Source organism: Protopterus annectens, chromosome 1.part2 (genome assembly GCF_019279795.1).
Source record: "Protopterus annectens isolate FY-2018-M chromosome 1.part2, PAN1.0, whole genome shotgun sequence".
Taxonomy (NCBI): Eukaryota; Metazoa; Chordata; order Ceratodontiformes; family Protopteridae; genus Protopterus; species Protopterus annectens.
In genome coordinates this window covers 924,192,974-924,217,663 of record NC_056727.1, presented here as the reverse complement: position 1 = coordinate 924,217,663, position 24,690 = coordinate 924,192,974, and the positions used below count along the sequence as shown (strand labels likewise).

Sequence of the window (24,690 nt, the reverse complement as noted above, 5' to 3'; positions counted from 1 at the left end):
GCATTCCGAATGCATGGGGAATTGATAAAGTAAGAGTTCCTTAACACAGATAGGAAGCTTGTACCAAATAAGATTTTGTTGGTCTGTAGCCTACTAGAGACTATACTTGAAAATAATGTTGTTACTTTCCAAGATGAGTTCTTTCTACAGATGAATGGCGTAGCAATGGGCACGTCATGTGCCAACAGCTACGCCAATCTATCATTAGTAAGATGGGAAGAAGAGTATGTTTTATCGGTTTTGAATCCTTATTATGATTGTATCCTTTGGTATGTACGTTTCGTGGATGATGTTTTTATTTTGTGGAGAGGACATGGTTCCAATATCAGTAATTTTGTAGATTATTTACATAGTACAACAGATTTTTTGAAATTTTCTTTTACATCTTCTGACACCCCCATTGACTTTTTAGATGCAAGTGTAACAAACTAATTTAAAACAGCTGAAAACTAGCATTTACTACAAACCTACTAGGACCAATGCCTGTCTTCATAAATCTAGTATGTACCCGAGACACATTTCTAGAAATGTTCTTAAAGGACAAGTTTTTAGAACTTTACGCCTACATAACAATGATGAAGAGGTTGCAGGGGCACTGGATAAATTACATAGTGAATTTGAGCAAAGAGGCTACTAGAGTTCAGAAATCACGAATGTGATAAGAGGCATGGAAAGTTAGATCAACAAGATGTAAGCCTTACATGAGCTCTCAAGAAACTGATATGAGAACGTCTGGCAATAGAGACATTGATGGGAATAAGTTTAGAGTAGTTTTTCGATTTGCAAGTGAAGTATACAGATATCATTAAGAAGAACTGGCACTTATTACAGGAAATACCAGACCTTGTCCCCATGATCGGTGACGCACCAAGTTTTAGTTTCAAGAACAACGTGTCATTGAAGCAACATCTTTGTAATAAAGAACAACAACCCCATAGAAAAAACCTCTCCAACAGACAAGGCACTTTTCCATGCAGGAATTGTGCAGCCCGTCAGTACATTTAAACTAAAAATAAGTATATTCATCCAATGAAACATTTTAGGTTATATACTAAGAAATACTATGATTGTAAGAGTACAGATGTTATTTATTTTAGTTTTTGTCAAGCATTGTCATGCCTATTACGTAGGAAAAACAAACAGAATTTTCAAAGATAGAATATTAGAACATGCAAGGGATATACGAAATTTGAAACAGTCTAATGCCCTAGCAAATCATATTTTAAATACAAACAGTACTCACTGCTTCAAATTTTTGGTTTTACAACAAGTATTAAGGACAAATAGAGGTGGGGACATAGAAAACTATACGGAAGAGCTAGAACAGAAATGGATTATCAAGCTGAATGCAGATAGATATCCGGGCTTAAATGGCTGTACTTCACTAGACCCTTGCCTTAAAGCAAGACGTCTTAAACATTAATTTCTAGGTTTTAATGTGTACTATGGTTCATCAAGCTCTTGCATTTACTTATATATATATATATATATATATATATATATTTAAGATTTTATATAGGACAAATTTTTATATTATATACATTTTTTTATACTTTTACATATATTATGGTCAACAATGATGGTTTTCATAGAGAGACATGTATTTTAAGGTTGGTTTTAAATACACAGTTTGCATAAGCTTGTACTAATAGTGTCTAATTGTTAAATTATTTTGACTGTATTGCTTTAAATGGTTGAAACCACACTGATTGCTTAAGTATTTAACCAAGCATGGTCTGCATTAACATTGTCTGATGAAGCAACACTGAGTTGTGAAAGCGCTCACCTACTGTTCTTTTTCTAAATAAAGTTACTGTGGATAGTTTTCAGTGTGTAACTTTGGTGCCTCATTCTATTCTTAGGTTATCAAATTAATTTGCTTTTCTGGCGTGAGGTAAGCCATCTGGGAAGTTGTATTCAAGCTTGCTCCCAGGAATGTAATTTGTTGACAGGGTACCAGTTGTGATTTATTTTCGTTTATGGTGTAACACAGACAAGTTAGAACACTTTTTAAAACGCCAAATGATTTAAAAGTATGCCCTGGCTTTCTGCCTGAATTATACAATCAACCAGGTATGGGTATATCTGAATACTTCTTTGCCTGCAAAATGCAATAACTGGAGCCTGGCACTTTGTGAATACCCTGGGCATAGTAGACAAGCCAAAGGCAGTGCAGAGAACTGATAATGCGTGTAGCCTGCTTAGAAGCGTAGGTATCTTCTGCAAGATTCCCTGATTGGGATGTGTAGGTAAGCTTCTTTTAAATCTAGTGTTGCCAACCAGGCATCTTTGCTAGCATAGGAAGTAATTGAAGAGTCAGCATCTTGAATTTTGGAATCTCCAGAAATGTGTTTAGAGTAGACAGGTCCAGGGTTGGACGTCATGATTTGTCTTTTCTGGGTACCACAAAAAGTCTGGAGTAGAAACATTGTCCCTTTTCCTCTTCTGGTACCAGCTGAATAGCTCCCATGCTTAGGAGAGAAAATACTTGTTTTTGAGCCTCTGCCCAATGATTTGGGTGCAGGTCTGGCCACCCATTTGGTGTTGGCAACGTGTGGAAATGTAATCTGTATCCCCAGGACACTATAAAACCCATTTGTCCTGGGTTATGAGTTCCCAGTTCTTTGCATGAAGAGTAATCTTCCCCCCCAAAGGGGCGTTCAGAAGATAAGTGATTGGAAATTTTAAAAGGAAATCATTGAGACTGTTTACCATAGGGGGGTGTCGTTATTCCCAGATTTGGAAGTGGAGGCCCCCCACTGCTTAGTTCTGAGAGTCCCCTGGTACTGAAACCTGAGGTTTTTGCCGTGTCTGGGTTTGGCTTGAGAAGACCTGGAAGGTGCTGGAAAGGACCAATTCTTAGTAGGCCAGTGCTTACTAAATCTAGGACCTTGCACTTGTAAAAAAAAACTTTCACAGTTTGCATAGACTTTGCATTATCTTCCATCTTTTTAAGAACTTCTTCAGCCTTGTTGCCAAACAGGTGGTCCTGATTTAAAGGAGCATCCAACAATTTAGCTTTAACATGATCAGGCAAAGATTGCTCCTTAAGCCAAGCATGCCTTCTAAGCACAGACCCAGTAACAGCAGCCCTGCAAGGGCCTGTAAAAAATCAAAACCACACTGCAAAGTGGGTTTTCCAACTTGTTCAGCAGAATGCATTAAATCCTGTAAATCTTTATTTTCCACACAGTCAGGAATCAACATCATTTTCTGTTTAAGCAGTCCAACAACATGCTGGTGATATTTTAACATATGAAATAGGCAATTTAAAGCTCTGATTGCCAAGGTTGCTGAAATATAAACCTTTTTACCCCATCTATCTAGCGCCCTGGAGTCTCTATCAGAAGGGGTAGGATTTTTAGCAGTAGAAGCCTTAATGCCCTTGGACCCTTGCGAAATAGTTTCTGGGTCTGCAACAGGATTTTTGAAAAGCAACTTTTGGGACTCAGGAACCCTGTAGTATCTGTCAGGTTTACTAGGAGCAGGAGGCAGGGAATCAGGAGCCAAACTGGATTCCGAGAAAACATAATCAACAATGTCTAGTACAGGAGGGTATAGCCAAAGGCCTATGCTGAGGTAGAAGGCAATCCCCAAGCCTCTTTTGAAACATTCCCGGTCAACAAATGTAAATAAATAAATAAATGATAATCAAGCTCAGCCCTAGGCCTCAGAGGAGGGGGGGGGGGGAGTGACTACCCCTGATTAGCATTATTAGATCTTCAGCCATTTTTATCATTTGTGTTTTAGGCATAGGGGCCTGAGCATGTGGCCTGGACGTCAGTTTTTTAGACATGGATTGAGATTTAGGCCTTAGTAATGAAGGAGGCGTCAATTTAATATTTAAGTCCGTAGGCCTGAATACACCCTCAGAAGCCGGTGCCTGCACAGTGGCTCCGGACCCATCCAAGGTAGACATAACCGAAAGTTCCATAGTTGAAGTATCTCAAGGCATACCGGACTCCGAATGGGTCTCAGTAGAGGCCAGAGGCCTGCAAATCAGAAGTAGCGGGTATCAGGGGCTGCGAAAGTGTCTCACTGAGTACCGGCAAACTGGCGACTGGCTTAGGAGAAGCTTCGTCGGCAGTTTTGGACCTCGGCGACCGGTCTCTGTCTTTAGCTTTGTGTTTTTTCGGAATCCCGGGAATTGGATGGCTAACCAATGACATTTCTGGATAATTAAAGAGAGAACCGAAATTTTTTTTATTGGCAAAAATATACCGACAGATAGTGCGCTGATTAAATAAAGCACAAAACCGACAGCAAGGCACGTCGTGGTCAGGGCCTAGGCAAGGAATACAGTACGAATGAAAATCTTTGAGGTATTTGCTTTCCACAAGTAATGCAATTATTAACTTTTACTGACATCGGTAAGGAACAAGAAAAAGTTTCCTCAACGGGGTACTTAGCTTTAAGTTGAAGACTTTGGTTCAGAAACTCAAAAACAACAATTGCGAACTGCTTCTGCTTCGGGCACCGCACGGCAAGAAAGACTGATGTAATGACGTTGGCTGCATGTTTTATACCCCTGACGACCGACGTCATGGAAGATGGGACAGCAACCAACGCAGGACCCAAGACTTGTTAATCAGGCCGACTAAGGGCAACCTGCAAGCAGATTACCCAAATGTAATGACTGCAACAGTGAAACACAAAGAACATCTGGTGCAGCCAAGCCGTGAACATTAGACTGTCCAGGTCTGGATGAAGGCCCCTCGAGGGGTACGAAATAAGATCTGTTATCGGATCCAAGGAGGAACTACCAGATGAGACCAAAGACAGGGAAACCAGATTTGGCGAGGCCAGAATGGGGCAATGAGGATGATTCTACTCCCCAACCGGTGAGCCTTCTGTAGAAATGTTATCATGAGAGGTAAAGGAGAATAAGCATAAAGAAGACCGGGAGGCCAAGCATGGACCAGAGCGTCCCTGGGGGACTACCCCCATGGGGGGATCAAAGCGAAGTAATCACTACACTTTGCTTTGGAAGGAGATGAGAAGAGATGCAGCAAGGCCAACCCCACTAGAGGAAAATCTGCTCCGCTACAGAAGGATTCAGAGACCTCTCGAAAGGCATTAGATTTGTTCTGCTCAGTTTGTCTGCCAGTATGCTGATCGACCTGGAATGTGCATTGCTAACACAAAAAGTACAGTTTTGTACCTACCATAAATGTAGATGTCCGAGAGACATGCAACTGCAGTCATAACATGTGGGTTGTCCTGCCTCAGGCAGCCCTCGGTCGGCCGGATTCCAAAGTCTGGGTCCGACGTCGGCTGATGTCGCATTTCTCTCCGATGTCAGAGCGGCTGGAGTATATAAGCATCAGCCGACGCCATTTTCTTCAGTGTTTCTTGCCCCAGATGCCAGGTGCCCTCCAAGGAAGGCTGTAATCAAATTGGAAGACAAAAACAGGATTCCAAACAAATACATGAGCAATAAAACAAATACACCATAACAGATATCCCCAGCTAAGAGAGAGAGGGATAGGAGTGGACCCTGAGCATAGAGGGGTATGGAGGGAGGGAAAACCCGACTGCAGTTGCATGTCTCTCAGACATCTACATTTATGGTAGGTACAAAACTGTACTATGTCCTTCAAGAATGCAACTGCAGTCATAACATGTGGGTAGAATACCATAGCTTAGCTGGGGGAGGAGGTATGCCCTAGGAGAGTGATGGTGTGGCAATCAAACCCTGCAGGACTGCCGAAGCAAAGCCTGCTCTGGATCTGGAATATAGGGGGAGAGTGTAGTGTTTTGAGAATGTATGCACGGAGCTCCATGTAGCAGCTTCTAGAATGTCCTTTGTAGGCACCCCTCTTAAAAATGCTGTAGAGGTGGCTGTAGCTCTGGTGGAATGTGGTCTGACATAGGCTGGAACAGTCTTTCCATGAAAGGAATAACAGAATCTGATGCAATGTCCAATCCATTTAGAAATAGTCTGTTTTGAAATTGCTTTTCCTTGGACTGCAGGGGTAAGCTACAAAAGCTGTTCAGACTTCCTACTTGCCTTGGTTCTGTCCAGGTAGTATCGAAGTTGTCTATGAATGTCCAAGGTATGTAAAGCCTTTCCCCCTTATTCTCAGGATTGGGGAAAAAGGCAGGCAGATGAATAGCTTGATTTAGAGAAACCCTAGATACCACCTTTGGCATAAAGGTAGGGATGGTCCTTAATGAAACCCTGTCTCTGTGGAAAATAATAAAGGGTGGTATTGCCATTAGGGCCTGTAGTTCCGAAACCCTTCTTGCTGAGGTAATTGCCAACAGGAAAGCTGTTTTCCATGATAGAAATTGCAAGTCAACTGATGCTGCTGGCTCAAAAGGAGGTAGAGTCAGTTTTTCTAAGACAAAATTGAGGTCCCAGGCTGGCACTGGTGCCTTTCTTGGTGGCTTAATGTTCTTGATTCCCCTGAGGAATTGCCTTAGTAAGGGGTGAGAAAAAACAGGAGGATCAGTGTTGTATCTAGCTGAAATGGCAGATGCATGTATTTTTATTGATGAATATGAGAGGCCACTCTGTAACATATCTGCCAAATATTCCAAGATAAGAGGGATGTTCAGTAATGATGCATCATGCCCTTTGCTGGTATTCCAATTGCTGAATCTTTTCCACTTGGCTAAGTAGACCTTTCTGGTGGACGGTCTTCGAGCCTCTGTTAGTATCCGCTGAATTTCCTTAGAGAGACGTAAGTTAAATTTATTTATGGGATCTCCCAGGCTGTTAGCTGCAGAGTTTGAAGGTTTGGATGCAGTGTTCCGAAATTGTGCTGAGTCAAAAAGTAGAGGCCACTGAGGGAGGGCCCACCTCCTGGTGTGACATATGCTCCGTAGTAGTGGGTACCAGTGTTGTCTTGGCCAGTCCGGGGCTATTATGATTCCCTTGGGCTTCTCTGCTTTGATCTTTAGTAATACTGAGGTCATCAGTGGCAGAGGTGGGAATGCATAGATTGTTAGGGAGCTCCAGTTGAATGAGAGAGCATCTATTTTCCAAGCCTTTGGATGGTATGTCCTTGTGCAAAATTTTGGTAGTAGATGATTGATGTGAGAGGCAAATAGGTCCACTTCTGGCTTGCCCCATGTCGAAGTGAGTTGTCTGAAAGCCTTCGGATGCAACCTCCACTCGTGTGGATCTGTGAAAATCCTGCTTAGGCTGTCCGCCAACACATTGTCTTTTCCTGGAACAAACTGTGATTGTAACTGGATGTTTAGACTCAGTGATTTCTCCCAAAGCTGCATTGTCAGTCTGCAAAGGGGATAAGAGTGAGTGCCCCCCTGCTTGTTTATGTACCACATCACAGTGGTGTTGTCTGTCCATATCATTAAGTGACCTTGCTGGAGTTGGTTTTGAAAAACCTCGATAGCATGCATTACTGCCAGCATTTCCTTTTGATTTATATGCAGATGTGTTTCCTTTGGAGACCATAGTCCTTGTATACATCTGCCTTCCATGTGCACCCCCCATCCGAGGTCTGAGGCGTCTGTAGTCATGGTCTGTGTTATCTGTGGTCCTGTGTTTTCCTTGCTCACCGAAGCCCACCATAGGAATTCCTTTTGTAGGCATGGAATGAGTGGTATGATTGTCTCCAAGTTGTTGCTGTGCTGAGACCAAACGCTTTTTAGGTACCATTGAAGCTTTCTCATGTGTAGTTTTGCTAATGGAACCAGTAGAATGCAGGATGCCATGTAACCCAGGGCCTGTAGGAATCTCCTTGCAGTCATCTGGGTGAGTTTTGCTAAATCTTTGAAGTATTGAGTTAACTTCTCTTGCTTGTCTTCTGTCAGGTAAGCCATTTGAGAGGCTGTGTCTAGTTTGGCTCCTAAGAAGATTATTTGCTGGGATGGCTGCAGTCTTGACTTTTGGAAGTTGACTGTGTATCCCAGAGCTTGAAGTAATCGTATGACATATTCCAGATTTTTGTCAACATCAGTTTGTCGTCCGCTTGTATGAGGCAGTCGTCCAGGTGGGTAAATTTGTATACCCTGGATCCTGCAATGAGCAATTACTGAAGCCAGGCATTTTGTAAACACTCTGGGCAGTAGATAAGCCAAATGGCAATGCTGAGAATTGATAATGCTCTGGCCCTGCAAGAAATCTGAGGTATCTTCTGCAACTGTGTCTGATAGGGACATGCAGGTATGCCTCCTTGAGGTCCAGAGTAATCAGCCACGACTCCTTGCCCAGCATGGGAAGGAGTTGCTGCAGAGTCAGCATTTTGAACTTTGGTACTATGAGAAAGGTGTTTAATGCGGACAAGTCCAGTATTGGTCTCCATTGAGTTTCTTTTCTTGGAACAAGGAACAGTCTTGAGTAAAATCCCTGTTCTTGTTCTTGTTGTGGAACTCTTTCTATTGCTTTCATTTGAGCTAGCAGAGATTTGCTTGATAGCCTCTGCCCTTTGATGTTGTGGTAGATTTGGCATGCCTTGTTTTCTTGGTAGGGTATGAAAATGAAACCTGTACCCTCGGTCTATAATGTCCAAAATCCATTTGTCCTTTGTCAGTCTGTGCCAGTTTTCTGCAAACAGAGATAATTTTCCGCCCAAGGGAGCTTTTACTTGTTCCCTGGTAGGTAGTAGAGGAAAGTCATTGAGATTGTGGTTGTTGGGCAGGAGAAACACCTGAGTCACTTCTTTGGTTTCCTGGCTGCCATTGACGTCCCCTGTAAGGGCCTCTGTATTGGCCTCTTCCTCGGCCACATCTGTTCTTACCCCTTTGAAACTTTTCTGGATTAGGAAAGGACCAGTTTTTTGAAGGCCAGTTCCTACTGAATCTGGGGGGTTGAACCTGGAGGAAATCCTTTACAGTTTGAACTGATTTTGCTTTTTCTTCAATGGTCTTTAGCACATCCTTAGCATTTGCACCAAAAGGCTTGTTCTTTTCCAAAGGTGCATCCAGAAGTTTTGCTTTTACATGATCTGGTAGTGGTTGATCTTTTAACCAAGCATGTCTTCGCATCACTGCCCCTGTCATAGCTGCCCTACATGAAGCTTCCAGTGCATCATATCCACACTGCAGGAAGTGATTGCTTACTTGCTGAGTGTTATGTACAGCTTCCTGCAAAGTTTTCCTGTCTAAAGGATCAGGAGAAGCTAGTGTTTTTTGCAAATCTTCTAAGAGATAATCCTGATATTGGAACATATGAAAAAGGCAATTTAAAGCTCTCATAGATAAAGTAGTGGAAGTGTAAACCTTTTTACCCCATCTCTCTAAAGACCATGCCTCCCTGTTGGAGGGCAAAGGATTTTTAGAGGTGGAGGCTGAAACTCCTTTAGGCCCCTGTGAAATAGTTTCCAAATCAACAGTATGGGCCCTAAATAAATGGGAATGAGTTTCTGGGACCCTGTAATACCTGTCTGGCTTGGCTGGTGCAGGAGGGAGAGTATCAGGGGTAGCACTAGAATCAGAATACAAATCATCCAGAACATCAAGTACAGGAGGAATAGCTAAGGGCCTGTGCTGAGGCTTCTTAAGGAAAGTCCTAAAGGCGTTTCCTGGAATCAGAATATTCTTGGCCCTGCCACTTGAAATGTTCCCTCATGGTGTGCAGAACTTCCCCAAAGGAAATATCCTCAGGAGGGAGGCGAAGGGATGGAATCTTCTGCATCGGAGTCCTCATAGGTCTGGAAGAGCTCTTCCTGGCTATCAGAGTGGACAGAGCCCTCAGAGTCTTCATCTGAAGGAGTAGGGTCAGAGGGTTCAACCCGGGGCCTTTCATCAGGAGGAGGCTGGGATGCTCTCTCTGGATGGGTCTGTGAACCTCTAATCATGGAAATTAAATCAGCAGCCATGGACATAATTTGTGTCTCTGGAGTCGGCTGAGGTAAGGATCTTGGAGTAATATGCTTTGTTTTGCTGGCGGCCTTAGCCCTAGTGTAGGCCTTAATAGACATGGCCAAAGGAGGCCTGGCAGCTCCACGTGCAGGAGTGACCTTGTCTACAGCAATGGTCTCGGGCATTTCCTCGGTTTCGGTATCCGGAGGAAAATCTATAACTGGCGTCGGAGTAATGGCTGGAATCGGAGTCATCGGTACTGCGGTGTCTTCGGTTCGGAGCGGTGGAGACAGTCTCAGAGGGAACCGGAGCACTCGCGCTAGGTTTTGGCGTGGAGTCGGTGGAAGACGGGGGCTGAGGATGTCGGTCCCGGTCTTTTCGCTTTTTGGGAGTTTGCGATGTCGGAAGATCCGACGGCATGGTATAAGCAAATTTATCGCCGAAAAAGTCTTCAGCGAACTCTGCCCGACGCCTGAGAGTGCGCTTGTTGAAGCGAGCACAGGCTACACAGGCCGAGGCGTCGTGGTCTGGGCCCAGGCAAGGGAGGCAGTAAGAGTGGAAATCCTTATGAGGTATTTGTTTACCACAAAAGACAATTGTTAACTTTTTCAGTAATTTCTGACATCGGCTGAGGCAAGAAAAGGTCCCCAACGGGTACTTAGCTTTTGATGACTTGGTATCATAGAATACAGGAGCTGACCGACCGGCACTTGCGAACTGCTTCTGCTTCGGGCACCGCGCGGCAAGAAAGACTGAAGAAAATGGCGTCGGCTGATGCTTATATACTCCAGCCGCTCTGACGTCGGAGAGAAATGCGACATCAGCCGACGTCGGACCCAGACTTTGGAATCCGGCCGACCGAGGGCTGCCTGAGGCAGGACAACCCACATGTTATGACTGCAGTTGCATTCTTGAAGGACATCAGATGGTGGAGATCGCACATTCCCACAGTCGCATGGCTTCGCAACAAAGGGGGTAAGACCTGGTTCCTCCCTGCTTGTTGATATACCAGAACACTGACATATTGTCTGTCTGAATTGCAATCGTTCCCAGAGGAAGAAAGGCATGAATGGTCTGCAACGCTAAGACCGCCCTCATCTCTAGAACATTGATATGCAATTTGGTCTTATTCAGGGACCACATGCTTTGGACTGTCCTGCCCGAGCAATGCCCCCCCCCACCCTAGTTGGTAGGCATCCGTGGTCACCGTGGCTTGGGGAGAGGCTGCAATAAATGTACGTCCCTCTACTAGGTCCGGGGATCATATCCACCATAGGAGGGACTTCTGCACGCGTTGCTTATGTGAATAGGATGTGTCAACGGCACATCTAAAAAGGACCATTGGACTTTTAGCATCCACTGCAGAACCCACATATGAAGACGAGCAGAGGGAAGAAGAGTGATGGTGGTGGCTGCCATGGAACCCAAGGCTCTTAAAATCGCCTTGGCTGGAGGAAGATAAGACTGAAGGATCACAGGTACATGAAGACATAAGTTTCAGACTCCCTGGAGTTAGAAAGACCTTGGTTTGAAATGTATCGATTCTCGTACCTATGTAGTCTAAGACCTGAACAGGGTCTAGAGAAGACTTGGATGTTTTGATCGTGATGCCCAGCAAGTCTGACAATTTCAGGAAATAGTCCATGGCCTGACAAAGTAGACGCCTGGTGGGAATGGCAAGGAGCCAATCGTCCAGGTACGGGTAAGACCTGTATCCCCTGAAGCCTCAGGTGAGCAGCTACTACTGCCATTACCTTGGTAAACACCCTTGGGGGCTGTGGTGAGACTGAAGGGTATGGCTCAGAATTGATAGTGATTGGCCCCAGCCGAAAGCGGAGGAACCTCCTGGAGCATCTGTGCATTTTGATGTGATAGTACGCATCCTGGAGATCTACTGAGCACATCCAATTGTTCTCCTGCAGGTAAGGCAGGATGGATTGTAGAGTGACCATCCAGAACTTCTCTTTGGCAACTGACAGGTTTAGACTAGAAAGGTCCAGAATAGGCCCTTAGGTCCCCAGCCTTTTTTGGCACCAAAAAGAACCTGGAATAGATGCCTTATCCAGACTGATCTAGGGGGATGGGCTGGATGACTCATTTCCTTAGCAGCTTTTTTATTTTGAGTGCTGCTGGCTCCCTTTGTGCAGGTGGAATATCTGGGAGGTGTTTTGGGGGAATGGGAGGAGTCAGAAAGGGGATTGTATACAGTCTGGATATTATTTGAAGCACCCAACGGTCTAATGACATGGACTCCCATGCCGTCAGGTGCATCGAAAGGTGACCCCCAACTGCCTCCAGAGCATAGCAGTCAGGCAACCCCTCAGGGCTGCTGCACGGGCCTGTCAGAATGATTCTCGAGACCCAAAATTTCTTGGACCCCCCCCCCCACCTCTGGGACAGCGTCTGTCATGACCCCCCCTCTGCCTCTAGGGAAAGGTGAGTCCACAGAGTGTCTCGGGAATACGGAGACTTCTGGAACCACATCTTTTGCCTCCACTGACTCCTGGAGAAGATCTTTGGGGATTAGAGAAGCGGATTCTGATGGCAGACAATGCCTTCAAGTCCTCCTCACTCTGAACTAATGTCTCATGAACCGTATTCCCAAACAAGGAAGAACCATCGTAAGGGGCATTCTTAAAAGATGCCTTAAAGTGTTCTGTGAACTGAAAAATCCTAAGCCAGACATGTCACCTCATGGCAACGCCGGACCCCGCACCCCTTGCTGCTCCTTCAGTGGCATGTGAGAGGAGGTGCATGGACATATTTGTAACAACTTTGAGAGTGGCCATCCTCGCAGAGAATGTGCATTTATCCTCCGGAGACATGGACTCTGGGGGCAACTCCGTGAACTCCTTGACGAGGTCTCGCTGTAGTCTAGTAATGTTGGCCAAATACTTCAGCGCCCTTATATTAAAGGTGACTGAAGCATATGTCCCAGACGATCCATCATTCTGGACTCTCAGTCTGGGGAATGGACTGTAGAACTTTCCTGGGCTAGTTCTTTCTTAGTGACAGCCGCTACCATCATGGCATCCACTGGGGACCCCTTGTTCCAACTCTGTCTACTGGAGGGCTCAATATCTTATCAGGGAGCCTGGGGATTGGCTCCACGGTTTCCAGCTCCTTTCCTGCCCTGGTGGTAATGCGGTCCACCAATAGATCCGCTGGGAGGGGGCACCCAGGAGGTAGACAGGTCCATGTCGAAGGCCTCCAGGAACACAGACTTGTCCGAGGAAGGTCTGGGGGTGGACCTACCCCCCCCCCCCAATGGCAAAGGATTTCCATGATGTCTCCAAAGGAGACATTGCCGGGGGGTGATCTGGGGGAACCTTCCCCTTCCTCCAAGCCGGTATCCTCAGTGAGGGACTCTGGAGAGAAATCCCGGTGCCTCCTTTTGCATGTTCGTTTGCGAGGGATCTCTTTGGTGGGACTCCCCGCAGAGGGCTCACGAACTACTTGTGGTTTCTTGAGGGAAACAGTCTGGGCCACATCGAGCATGGGCTGTCCCTGCATGGGAAAATGGCAGAAGACTTACCCAGAGGCGAGGGAGTCAGGGTGGAAACAGATGAGATGGTCAAGGGCCTCGATCCCCTGGAGATAACACTCTCCACCACGTCGAAAGCCAAGGGAGAGCCAAGATACAGGGGGATAGGCCTTGACCCGACAGCATTGGAGCCAAAGGAGAAAGGCCCAACCCTTCGGATCTGATGTCCAGGCTTCGGCTCAGAGAGCCGCTCTGCTCAAGGTAATGACCGGTGTCGAGGTACATGGTGCCATCGGCACTGACCGCCTGACTCCAGGACCTCTCAGATCCAAGAACTGCGATACCAGGGGGTTGGACCGGAGAAGGAGATATCGGGGCAAAGAAGGAAAGCAAGCTCCCCCCTCCGGGAGAGGGGGCTGGTAACACCCCCCCTCTGAATCTGGGTGCAAATAAACCTTTGCATCATTTTGTCCATGTCCACTTCAGATAGACTTCTGGTGGACCGCAACAAGGCCACCAACGGCGGCTGACAAGGTCGGTGTACGGAGGCCCTAGAAAGAGGTCTAAGCTCCACTGGTTCCAGTGAAAATCTCGGCGAGCAGAGGAGAAGCTGGATTGGAAAAAGCTGGCTGTTTAGGGGGAGGACACACCAAATTAGACCGGTCCGGGATCTCTTGCTCCCTTTGTCTTTGTCTTTGCTCCTCTCTTTTTTTGACTCCCTATCCCTCTGTCCTGGAGGTTGCATCCCGGCCTTTTAGGGAGAGGAGGAGACAGTGGCTGAAGTTGAATGTGCCAGTCACGGCCGTGACCACAATAGAAGACGCCTCCATAGCAGGGAGAAGTCCCTTGAGGATCAATTTTGCCCTACAATCCTTTAGGGCCCTGGTGTTGAACCCAGCACAAATAGGGCAGTCCGAAGAAAGATAGGCTGCCTCCAGACACAATGCACAGAGTGTGGCTATCCGCTGGGGACAACTTATGGCCACACACTGTGCATTTTCTAAAGACCAACCTGGCCTGCTGATCTGCCATATCCAACACAGAAGGTACGAGGTACCAAAAAGTTCAAACAAGGTTTAAACTAAGCTACCCGACCCCAACATTTACCCCTCCTAGTGTGTGTGTAAGGGAGATGAGGCCTATTCTACCTACAACACAAAACTTTTTTTTGATGGGAAACGAGATGCAAAAAGAGGGAAGGGAAGGCAAGGCGACAGTAGGAAACCTACCTAGACTAACAGCAACTCAAATACCCACAAAAACAGTAGAAAAAGTGCCTACCACACCTGCAGCTCTAGACCACACTGCTTGGCAAAGCCGTGGCAAACGAGATCTGAGGGAAGGAAGGAGATGGAGGAGTATTATGGTTAAGGGGAGGAGCTTGGAGCTCAGATCAGATGCTGGTGAAACTGTCTCAGATCCGGTCCGGATCAGACAACCCACAGGTTGATAATCAAATGAAGTTAACTACTTCAGATCATCAGTTTGGGACAAGAATGTGATATAAAAAAACTTGAGCAAAAAAGAGTGTATAAAATATTTGGGAACTGATGAAGGATCAACAATCAAACACGAACAAATGTGAATAAAACTGACTAGAATACTTCAGAAGACTTAAATTAATCCTGAAAACAGCAGACATCTAGGAACAAAATTCAAGCTATAAACCTATTTGCTCTTCCTGTCCTGACTGCAGGCCCCAAAAAATGTGTTGAACAGGTTAGACAGGAAAACAAGAAGGATGCTTCATGCCAACCAAATGATTTATAAAAATCAGTGCATACCAAGAATATATATTCCCCGTTCTGGAGTAGGGATGGGCCTCTGAAATTAGATCTGCAGTCGTGGGATTCCACACATCTGCTGGCCTCACAAGACCCACACGTAGTGAAAGTTTTGAAACATGAAGATAATAAATCTAAGATGACTTCTCTGTTTAACCTAGCAGAAGCTTATCGGCATTAAGCAGGAATGGAAATCAAACTGAAGAAAATAAAAATCAGGCTGCAACTGAATTGCCAAAACACAAAAGAAAGAATATTAGGTGATGGATCAGATGAGAAGGCAAGAAATGTGGTAAAAGCATAAATATAGTTGCAAGTATAGAAAACTTCTGGAAGAACCTCATGTTGATAAGGAATAAACACAGGAATGGTTAAGAACAGGCAAATTCAAACTAAGAGATGAAAGGTTAATATCGGCAGCCCAAGACAGTGGGCTGCGTAGATGTTGGTTTATAAAGTCCACTGAACATGTGGGAGAAACAGACAAATATAAGTTTTGTAAAACCGAATTGGCAACAGTTGCACACCTCGTTGCTGGTTGCGACATACTAACGGCAGAAGGACTGTATACTAAAAGGCATAATAATGTGGCAAGATTGTTGCACTGGGGATTGTGCAAACGTTATGGTCCTGAAGTGGCCGAAAAACATTGGAAACATGAGCCACAAAGCATCACAGAAAATGAAGTCTACATCACATGGTAGCATCCATTACAAGCAGTTCAAAAGACAGATGCTAGAAAACCGGATATAGTGGTCCAAGCAAAGAAGACAAGAGTAGCATTGATCGTTGAAATTGCCACACCCACTGACTGCAGTGTCTTGAGTATAGAGAGAGTCATAAAATATCATGGCCTGCAGGCAGAAACGAGAGCAATGTGGAAGAAAGTTACTCGGACAGTTCCAATAGTAGTAGGAGCAAAGGGTCTTATAAAAAAAAATCATTTACAGTTATATTTAGATATGTTACCAATACATGTAACTCCATAAAAACTGCAGGAGTCATTAAGGGGCACATTGCGTGTGCTGCAAAGAGTACTACTGGCTGACAAAGATTGAAACAATACTAATTTTATGAACTTTAATCACACTTTGACTTAGGAATGGGGTCCATTCCCATCATGGTATAAGAAACTCAAAAGACTTGGAGAAATTAAAAAAGGTTGGCACTACTTACAGAAATGGACACTTGGCTATTTCGGCCATTCTCAGTACTGGAATTCACAACCATCTCTGCATCCTCTTTGGTCTTCAAGATGGTTTTATCCTCCTCTGTTTTGGCAGCATGACCATCCGCCAGCTCTGAACAATGTACAGATGTTTCATTAATAATGCCTTCTTTATTTTGACTTTTCTCATTTGTAGCTTTGTTACTTGAAGGGGTCTCCTTACACTCATTTTCCTCTGCTGTGACTTCACTACACCGGTCTTCCTTCTGCACCGAGGTCTCTACAGCGCTATCTGCATATTTAGCAGATGTAATTTCATGAGTACTCTCCTTACAATCGCTTTTATTCTCCTCTGTCACTTTAATGCAGCTGTTACTCTCGGCAGAAATCTCTTTAGAGATATATTCATCTAGAACACACCCTGGTCGTTCCTCAAAACTACTGTGGCTGGAAAAGTCACCAGATCGGTCTGCATTTCCCAGTGGTTCGACTGAGGAAGAGCTAGACTCATCTGAATCATCACTTATATCACTGCTGTCATCAGTATCTTCATTGCTGTCTTCATCTTTGGCAGCTTCAAGACCTTCTACGCCCAACCTTTTTTAAAAGGGGAAAATAAATTAGTTTACAGCTACCATCTATTAAACGGAGAAGCAAAATGATCCACAGTTATTAACCAATGAAACTGTACAACAAATATTCTAACAAGGAAATGTAAGAACTTACCATAAAATATAATTACAGTTCTTAGAATAATGGGAAAACTTCAAGAAAAAAGACTTGTACAAGTTATATTTTATGAGGCCTTGTATTTGTCAGTTGTCTGGCCTAATTATCAAGTAACTGAATGCTCCTCTGTACAAGGGTAATGTAAACCTTGTATTATTGCTCTTCTGGCAACATCTGGCACATACAATAACAGCAGTGCTATCTTACTAAGTCTTCAGTTATAGCAAATAAATTTTACTTTTGGTAACACGAACTCTACAATTTACGAATAGATACACAAAAAAAATTAAGGCTGTTGCTCTCAAAATCTTACTTCTACAATCAGTAACTGTCAAAAATAATAGGGATAGAAGCTCAAAGTCAGGGGTACACTTACAATGCTGTCATGGCTAACTTAAAAAAAAAAAAAAAGTACTACCATGCATTTCCTGACGAAATAACGTCTGAAACTGTAATGATCATCAAGCATGTTTCGTCATAAACTCAATATTTTGAGGTAAAAGCAACACTTTGGGGTAAAACCAGATAAATCTCTGAAAATCAGGGGCTGATAAAGAGGCATCAGCCTATCTATACTGCTAGAATCTCTTTCAAACCTCTATCGTTTTGGGGAACATCTCAGACAACTATATTATCTTTCTTCTTGGTGCCCTCCTGCAGCAGCATTATAACAAACAAGCAGAATCCCAAGCAACATTCAAGGATAACAGTGAACAACTTAAGTATTTCCCTGCAGTACTGTCATATCAAGGCCTGCTCTGCTTCTAGATTCGGCACCTAACTTGCAGTGTCTGGTAAATGTGGCAAGTCTGCCAGTTCATACAGTCAAACATGTTCTGTGCAGAGACCATCCTTAAATAAGCAGCAGAACTGGCATACGCCCTAAAAGAAGTTTTTATTGTACCTCAATGTTTTGTTGCATCTATTATAAAAGGCAAATGGCATCTGTTTACTTAGTTACAGGTAGGCTCTGCACAGGGTAATCCTTTCTTTATGGAACTGAAAGTTTGGTTCTTTGCACATCAGACCTGGAGCTCCCAAAACTCTAGCAGAGTTAACAGCAATAAAGAAAGCATTTTCCAGGCTAAGAGTGCTGTCTTGGATGGTACAAATGGAGATAAGGTTATTTTTTTAATGCAAAGACAGGGGATGTGTTAACATCATCATCAGTACGGTTGGCCTGAAGCCAAAGGATTCAGCTAAGAACCCTGTTGGGGAAGGTCTTCTTGTTTCTATTACTATTTAGCTGTTTAATGCTTAAGAATGTTAAATGTCTCTCGTGGTTAACGGATCCCTCAAAAAGATTTACATTCATGCTGTCTGTTCTCTAGGCCCAGAACTAACATGCCTAACTGCTCATTTTGTCTCAGGACCATATAACACAGTGCTGAATCCCTTGTTATTGGAGTCTGGTGGTACATAACCTTTGCATGCCATGGCATCTGCTAGTCCACAGGCAGTCATTCTGAGAAGTGTAAAGAGATATACTTGAAAAAAGATGTGCGGGTGGCTGATGACATCCCAGTTTCTGACTACCTATCCCAGCTTGGGAGTAGATGCGTGGGAAAGGGTACTGCAACACTGATCCACTTGAACATCTACAATTATGGCAAGTTACCAGTACAACTGTACTATGTTTTTCATAGTCAATATGCTGCAATACTAAGTCTTGGGAGGACTCACAAAGATAACCAACTGGATGGTGATGGCTAACAAGCCTTTACACCACCAACATACGGACGTCAACAACAGGCTTCTGCACAGGAAGACCACCCAAAACTTTGGACTACAACATAACAATGAAAAAAATCACTGTAGTTTCATCATGTGTAGTCTGGAACTTGTCTCCAAAAACTTTCTTTGTCTCTAGGAATATCCTTGAATCCTTCACTATTTTAGAGGCAGAAAGTACAGTTGTGTACCTACCATAAATGTAGATGCTCGAGTGTATTCACTGTTACAGTCATTACAATTGGGTTATCCTGCTGGCAGGCTACCCGCAGTTGGCCCGAGTTCCAAAGTCTAGGTCCGGCGTCGTTTGCTGTCGCCTCCTCCCTGACGTCAGTGCGCCAGGGGTATAAAAGATGCAGCCAACGCCAATTTCATTTTCTTCAGTTTTTCTTGCCCCAGATGTTAGGTGCCCTTAAAATGGTAGGCTAAATTATGCCAATAAGCATGCATACACAAAAATCAACTTTTCCTTCATCTACAAGCAAATACACCACATAGGTTGTATAGAATAGAGAAGTACAGATAAGTCCCAGCAAGGAAAAGGGGGATGGTGGGAGGGTAACCTGGACTGCAACAGTGAATACACTCGAACATCTACATTTATGGTAGGTACACAACTGTACTATGTTCATAGGGTTTCACTTCTTTAGTCATTACAATTGGGTTGAATCCCAAAGCTAAGGTTGGGAGGCTGGTGCTAAATAGGATTAGGAGAGGCTATCAGGCCCTGCAGAACTGCAGTGGCAAAGCCTGCCCTGGATTTAGAGTAGAGAGGTAAGTGATCGTGTTTTGTAAAAGTATGCACTGAACTCCAAGTTGCAGCCTCTAAGATGTCTTTGGTTGGTACTCCTCTGAGGAAGGCTGCTGAAGTGGCTGCTGCTCTGGTTGAATGTGGCCTAATGCCCTTAGGCACTAATTTGCCATGCTGTGAATAGCAGAAATGAATGCAGTGGCCTATCCACTTTGAAATAATCTGTTTTGAGATAGGCTTTCCTTGTGATCCTGCAGCATATGCCACTAGTAGTTGGTCAGTCTTTGTGAAAGCTTTGGTTCTGTCCAAGTAGAAGCGTAGCTGCCTGTGAATGTCCAAAGAATGCATAAGTCTCTCCCTTATTCTGTGGGTTTGGGTAAAAAGTAGGCAAATGAATTGTTTGGTTAAGGGCCACACTGGACACTACCTTACGCATAAATGTAGGGTTTGTCCTCAGAGAAACCCTGTCAGGATGGAAAATGATAAAAGGTTCCACAGCCATGAGTGCCTGTAACTCTGAGACTCGTCTAGCGGAGGTAATTGCTAGGAGCAGAGCTGTTTTCCAGGATAAGAATTTTATATCAGCTGAAGAGGCTGGCTCAAATGGAGGCAGTGTGAGTTTTTCCAAGACATAGTTGAGGTCCCATGTAGGTATTGGTGCTCTGCTTGGAGGTCTTATGTTTTTGGCCCCTCTGAGGTACTGCCTTGGTAATGGATGAGAAAAAATAGGTGGTTCTGTATTGTAATGAGCTGAAATGGCAGAGGCATGAATTTTAATTGATGAAAAGGAAAGGCCTTTATCCTGTATCTCAGTTAAGTATTGCAAAATCTGAGGAATATTTGGAACAGTCGTGTCAATACCTTGTGCCTGGTTCCAAGCACAGAATCTCTTCATTTTTCTGCATAAGATTTTCTGGTGCTAGGCCTCCTGGCCTCCAAAATAACATCCATCACTGCTTTAGAGAGAGGTGTGTCTTGAATGGCTACATTATTCGCCATGCTGCCAGGTTTAAGGTCCTGAGTTGGCTGTGCAGTATCATACTGTCTTGTTGGGTAAATAAGTGAGGAATTTGAGGTAATGTCCAAGCTGGGCACTGAGACAAGCTCTTTAGGTTTGGGTACCAGTGCTGGCGGGGCCAGTCTGGGGCAATCAGTATCATTTTTTAGCTTCTCTTGTCTGACCTTGAGGAGTACCTTGGGGAGGAGAGGCAGATGAGGAAAGGCATATACTGTTAAGTTTTTCCAGCTGAAAGATAGAGCATCCACTTTCTATGCTTGCTTGGGATAAGTCCTTGTGCAGAATCTCTGTAGTTGGCAGTTGTGAGGGGAGGCAAATAGGTCTATGTCGGGGCATCCACAGTTCCTTGTTATCATGCTGAAGACTTGTGGATCCAATTTCCACTTGTGGGGATCCATTAGGTTTCTGCTTAGTTAGTCTGCCAGAGTACTTATCCTTCCTGGCAGGAATTGTGCTTGCAGATGTACTTGGTAAGTCAGTGCTGTGTCCCACAAGTTCATGGCTAGTCTGCAGAGTGGGTAGGAATGCTTGCCCCCCTGCTTGTTTATATACCACATGACTGTAGTATTGTCCGTCTTTATCAGTAGTTGTCCTGGATGAAGTATATCCTTGAAGGCTGTCAGGGCATTCTGAACAGCTAGCATCTCTTTTTGATTGATATGTAGATGCATTTGACTTGCGGACCATGTGCCCTGAATACATCGTCCTGCCATATGGGCCCCCAAGGCATAATCTGATGCATCTGTTGTCAATGTCTGCCTGGCTGTGGGTAGAGTGAATGGCTGTCCCTTGTTGAGGTGACAGGCTTTTGCCCACCATCGAAACTCCTGTTGCAGGCAGGGAATAAGGGTAAGTATTGTTTCCAGGCTGTGGCAATGTTGAGTCCAAACACTTTTTAGATACCATTGAAGTTTCCTCATATGCAGTCTTGCATATGGAATTAGTAGTATGCAGGATGCCACGAAGCCCAAAGCCTGCAGAATTTTTCTTGCAGATAACTGGGTCTTTGTTGCCAACATTTTGAAATAAGTAGTCAGTTGTCTGTGTTTGTCTGGCGTGAGATAAGCCATCTGGGCAGTTGTATTTAAGCTTGCACCCAGGAATATTATCTCTTGAGAGGGTACGAGTTTTGATTTCTTTTCGTTTACTGTGTACCCTAGACCTGTTAGTAATCTAGTAGAATGTCCTTGTTCTCTGCTTGAATAAGGCAGTCGTCCAAGTAAGGATATATTTGTATTCCTCTGTCTGCAAAATGCAATTACTGGTGCCAGGCATTTTGTGAAGACCCTGGGCGCAGTAGATGAGCCAAAAGGCAGCACATTGAGCCAGCTATAAATCTGAGGTATCCTCTGCATGAATGTCTGATTGGGACATGCAGGTATGCCTCTTTTAGGTCAAAAGTCACAAGCCAAGCCTTCTTGCCCAGCATGGGTAGAAGCTGCTGCAGAGTTAACATTTTGAATTTTGGAATATCCAGGAATGTGTTTAGGATAGACAGGTCCAGTATTGGTCTCCAGGCTTTGTCCTTTCTGGGTACCAAGAATAGCCTTGAGTAAAATCCTTGTCCCTGCTCTTGCTGTGGTACTTGCTGAATGGCTCTCTTGTCCATGAGAGATGAAACTTGTTTTTGTGCCTCTGCCTATTGATTGCGTGGCAGCTCTGGCATACCGTTTGGCCTTGGCAGGGTGTGAAAGTGGAACCTGTAGCCTTGAGATACGATATTTAAGACCCATTTGTCCTGGGTGATCATGTGCCAATTTTGTGAAAAAGTGCTAGTTTTCCCCCCAAAGGAGCTGCCAGAAGATAAGTGCTTGGTGCTGGCAGGGGGAAGTCATTGAGACAGTTTCCTGTATGGCTGTGATTTTTCCTCTCTACTTTTGGAAGTAGAAGCACCCCATTGCTTAGGCCTGTATGAGCCTTGGGGCTATGATCTGCCTCTGGGGCATCTGTATCTGCCTCTTTGTAGCCTGTCTGACACTGGAAAGGACAAATTCTTTGTAGGCCAATTCCTGCTAAATCTGGGAGGCTGTACCTGTAAGAAATTCTTCACTGTTTGCATAGATTTAGCTTTGTCCTCCATTTTCTTCAGCACCTCTTCTACTTTAACAAACAAGGTATCATGTTGTAATGGAGCACCTAATAGTTTTGCTTTAACACGATCGGGCAGATTCTGTTCTTTTAACCATGCATGTCCTGTAACTGCGGCCCTGCATGAGGCCTCTAGAGAATCAAAACCACATTGCAAAGTATGCTTTCCCACTTGTTCAGCTGCATGCAATAAATCCTGCATTTCTTTGTTTTCTGCACATTCTGAATTTGCCAACATTTTCTGTTTAAGCAGCGACATAAGATATTGCTGATATTTAAGCATATGAAACTGACAATTTAAAGCTCTTACAGCCAAGGTAGCAGAAGTATAAATCTTTTTCCCCCATCTGTCCAGGGCCCTTGAATCACTATCAGAGGGGATAGGGTTTTTTTGCAGTGGAAGCCTTGACCCCCTTGGGACCCTGAGAAATAGTTTCTGGGTCAGCAGCAGGGTTTTTGTAAAGAAATTTATGTGAATCAGGAACCCTGTAGTATCTGTTGGCTTAACAGGAGCTGGTGGTAAAGAGTCAGGAGACAAACCGGACACTGAAAATACATCATCTACAATGTCTAAAACAGGAGGAATAGCAAGGGGCCTGTGCTGAGGTAATAAAAGGAAGTCTCTGAGCCTTTTCTTGGATTCTGAGTAATCTTAGCTCTCCCAGTGGAAATGCTCCCTCACAGTATGTAGGGTTTCCCCAAAAAAATAATCCTCAGGAGGAGAGGCTGAAGGGATAGATTCTTCAGCATCAGAATCCTCATAGGGAGGAAGGGAATATTCCTGTTTCAGAAGAGGAATCGGAGGAAATGGAAACCTGATCTGAAGATTCATATTCTATCTCTTGCCTAGGCCTCTTATCAGGAGGGGGATGGGAACTCCTGATCAAAGTAATTAGGTCTTCGGCCATTTTAAGCATCTGTTTTTTAGGCATGGAGGCCTGTCCAGGAGAATGCTGTACTTGCTTCTTTGTCTTTAGAGCTGTTTTAGTCTTTGCCTTTGAAGCCGAAGTTAGTTTTACATATAACTGTGTAGGTCTGAAAACACCCTCAGAAGCCGATGCCTGCTCAGCGGTTCCGGACCCATCTGAGGGAATAGTTTCCGAGTATCCAATACTTTGAGTTTCCAGCGGCCTAGTCGGCTCCACGTGGGAGTCGGAAGCTGCTTGCGGCTCAGAGGTAGCGGGCGTCAGGGGCTGCGAAAGCGCCTCACTGAGAACCGGCGAACTGGCGACAGGCCTAACAGAAGCCTCGTTATCGGTTTTGGACCTCGGCTGCCTGTCCTTTTCTTTTTCTTTGCACTTTTTATAAACTCCGGTAGCCGGCTGTTTCGACGGCATTATATAATTGAATCTTCTGCCAAAGTAATGGAATGCAAAATCGTACCAATTAATAATGCGTTGGTTAAATGTAGCACAAAACCGACAACTAGCAACGTCGTGGTCAGGGCCTAGGCAAGGAATACAGTAAGAATGAAAATCCTTATGAGGTACTTGCTTCCCACAAGAAATACAATTATTAACTTTTTCTGACATCGGTCTGGAGCAAGAAAAAAGTTTCCCCAACGGGGTACTTAGCTTTAATGAAGACATCGGATCTGAAATTCGAATTTGAAAATCTCAGGAGTCGGCCGACTGGTACTTGCGAACTGCTTTTGCTTCGGGCACCACGCGGCGAGAAAGACTGAAGAAAATGGCGTCTGCTGCATCTTTTATACCTCTGGCACACTGACGTCAGGGAGGAGGCGACAGCAACCAAAGCCAGACCTAGACTTTGGAACTCGGGCCGAATGCGGGTAGCCTGCCAGCAGGATAACCCAATTGTAATGACTGCAACAGTGAAACACGATGAACATCTGGATCCACAGTCCTTGGGATGGCATGTGATGAAGAACAGGTGAAAACAAGAGACTCTAATCTGGAGGATGAGGAATGTCCCTTTGGAAAGGGTCCATCCTACAGCTATCTTTAACCTTGATAAATGGAATTCAGAACCCATTTGTCTGAAGCAATCTGTTGCCATGGAGAAAAAAAGGAAATGAAGACTTTCAGGATGAAAAAGGGGGCAGTGTTGCAGTGGGAGTGGATGTGGGTCACAATGGCTCTATAACAGTCAGACATACTGGACTGACTTCTTTTTGGAACTCTCTGGCCATTCCTTATTAAATGT

The 24,690-nt window shown here is 44.5% G+C and overlaps 1 protein-coding gene across 1 annotated transcript in view; it reads right to left on the bottom strand.

The window, feature by feature from the left end:
- SDE2 (SDE2 telomere maintenance homolog) overlaps window positions 1–24,690 on the bottom strand; it is a 665,355-nt gene that overhangs the window by 76,397 nt on the left and 564,268 nt on the right. The window contains exon 6 of the mRNA XM_044059687.1: window positions 16,216–16,804. Coding sequence (XP_043915622.1) covers window positions 16,216–16,804 — 589 coding nt within the window. The remainder of the gene's footprint in view (window positions 1–16,215; window positions 16,805–24,690) is intronic.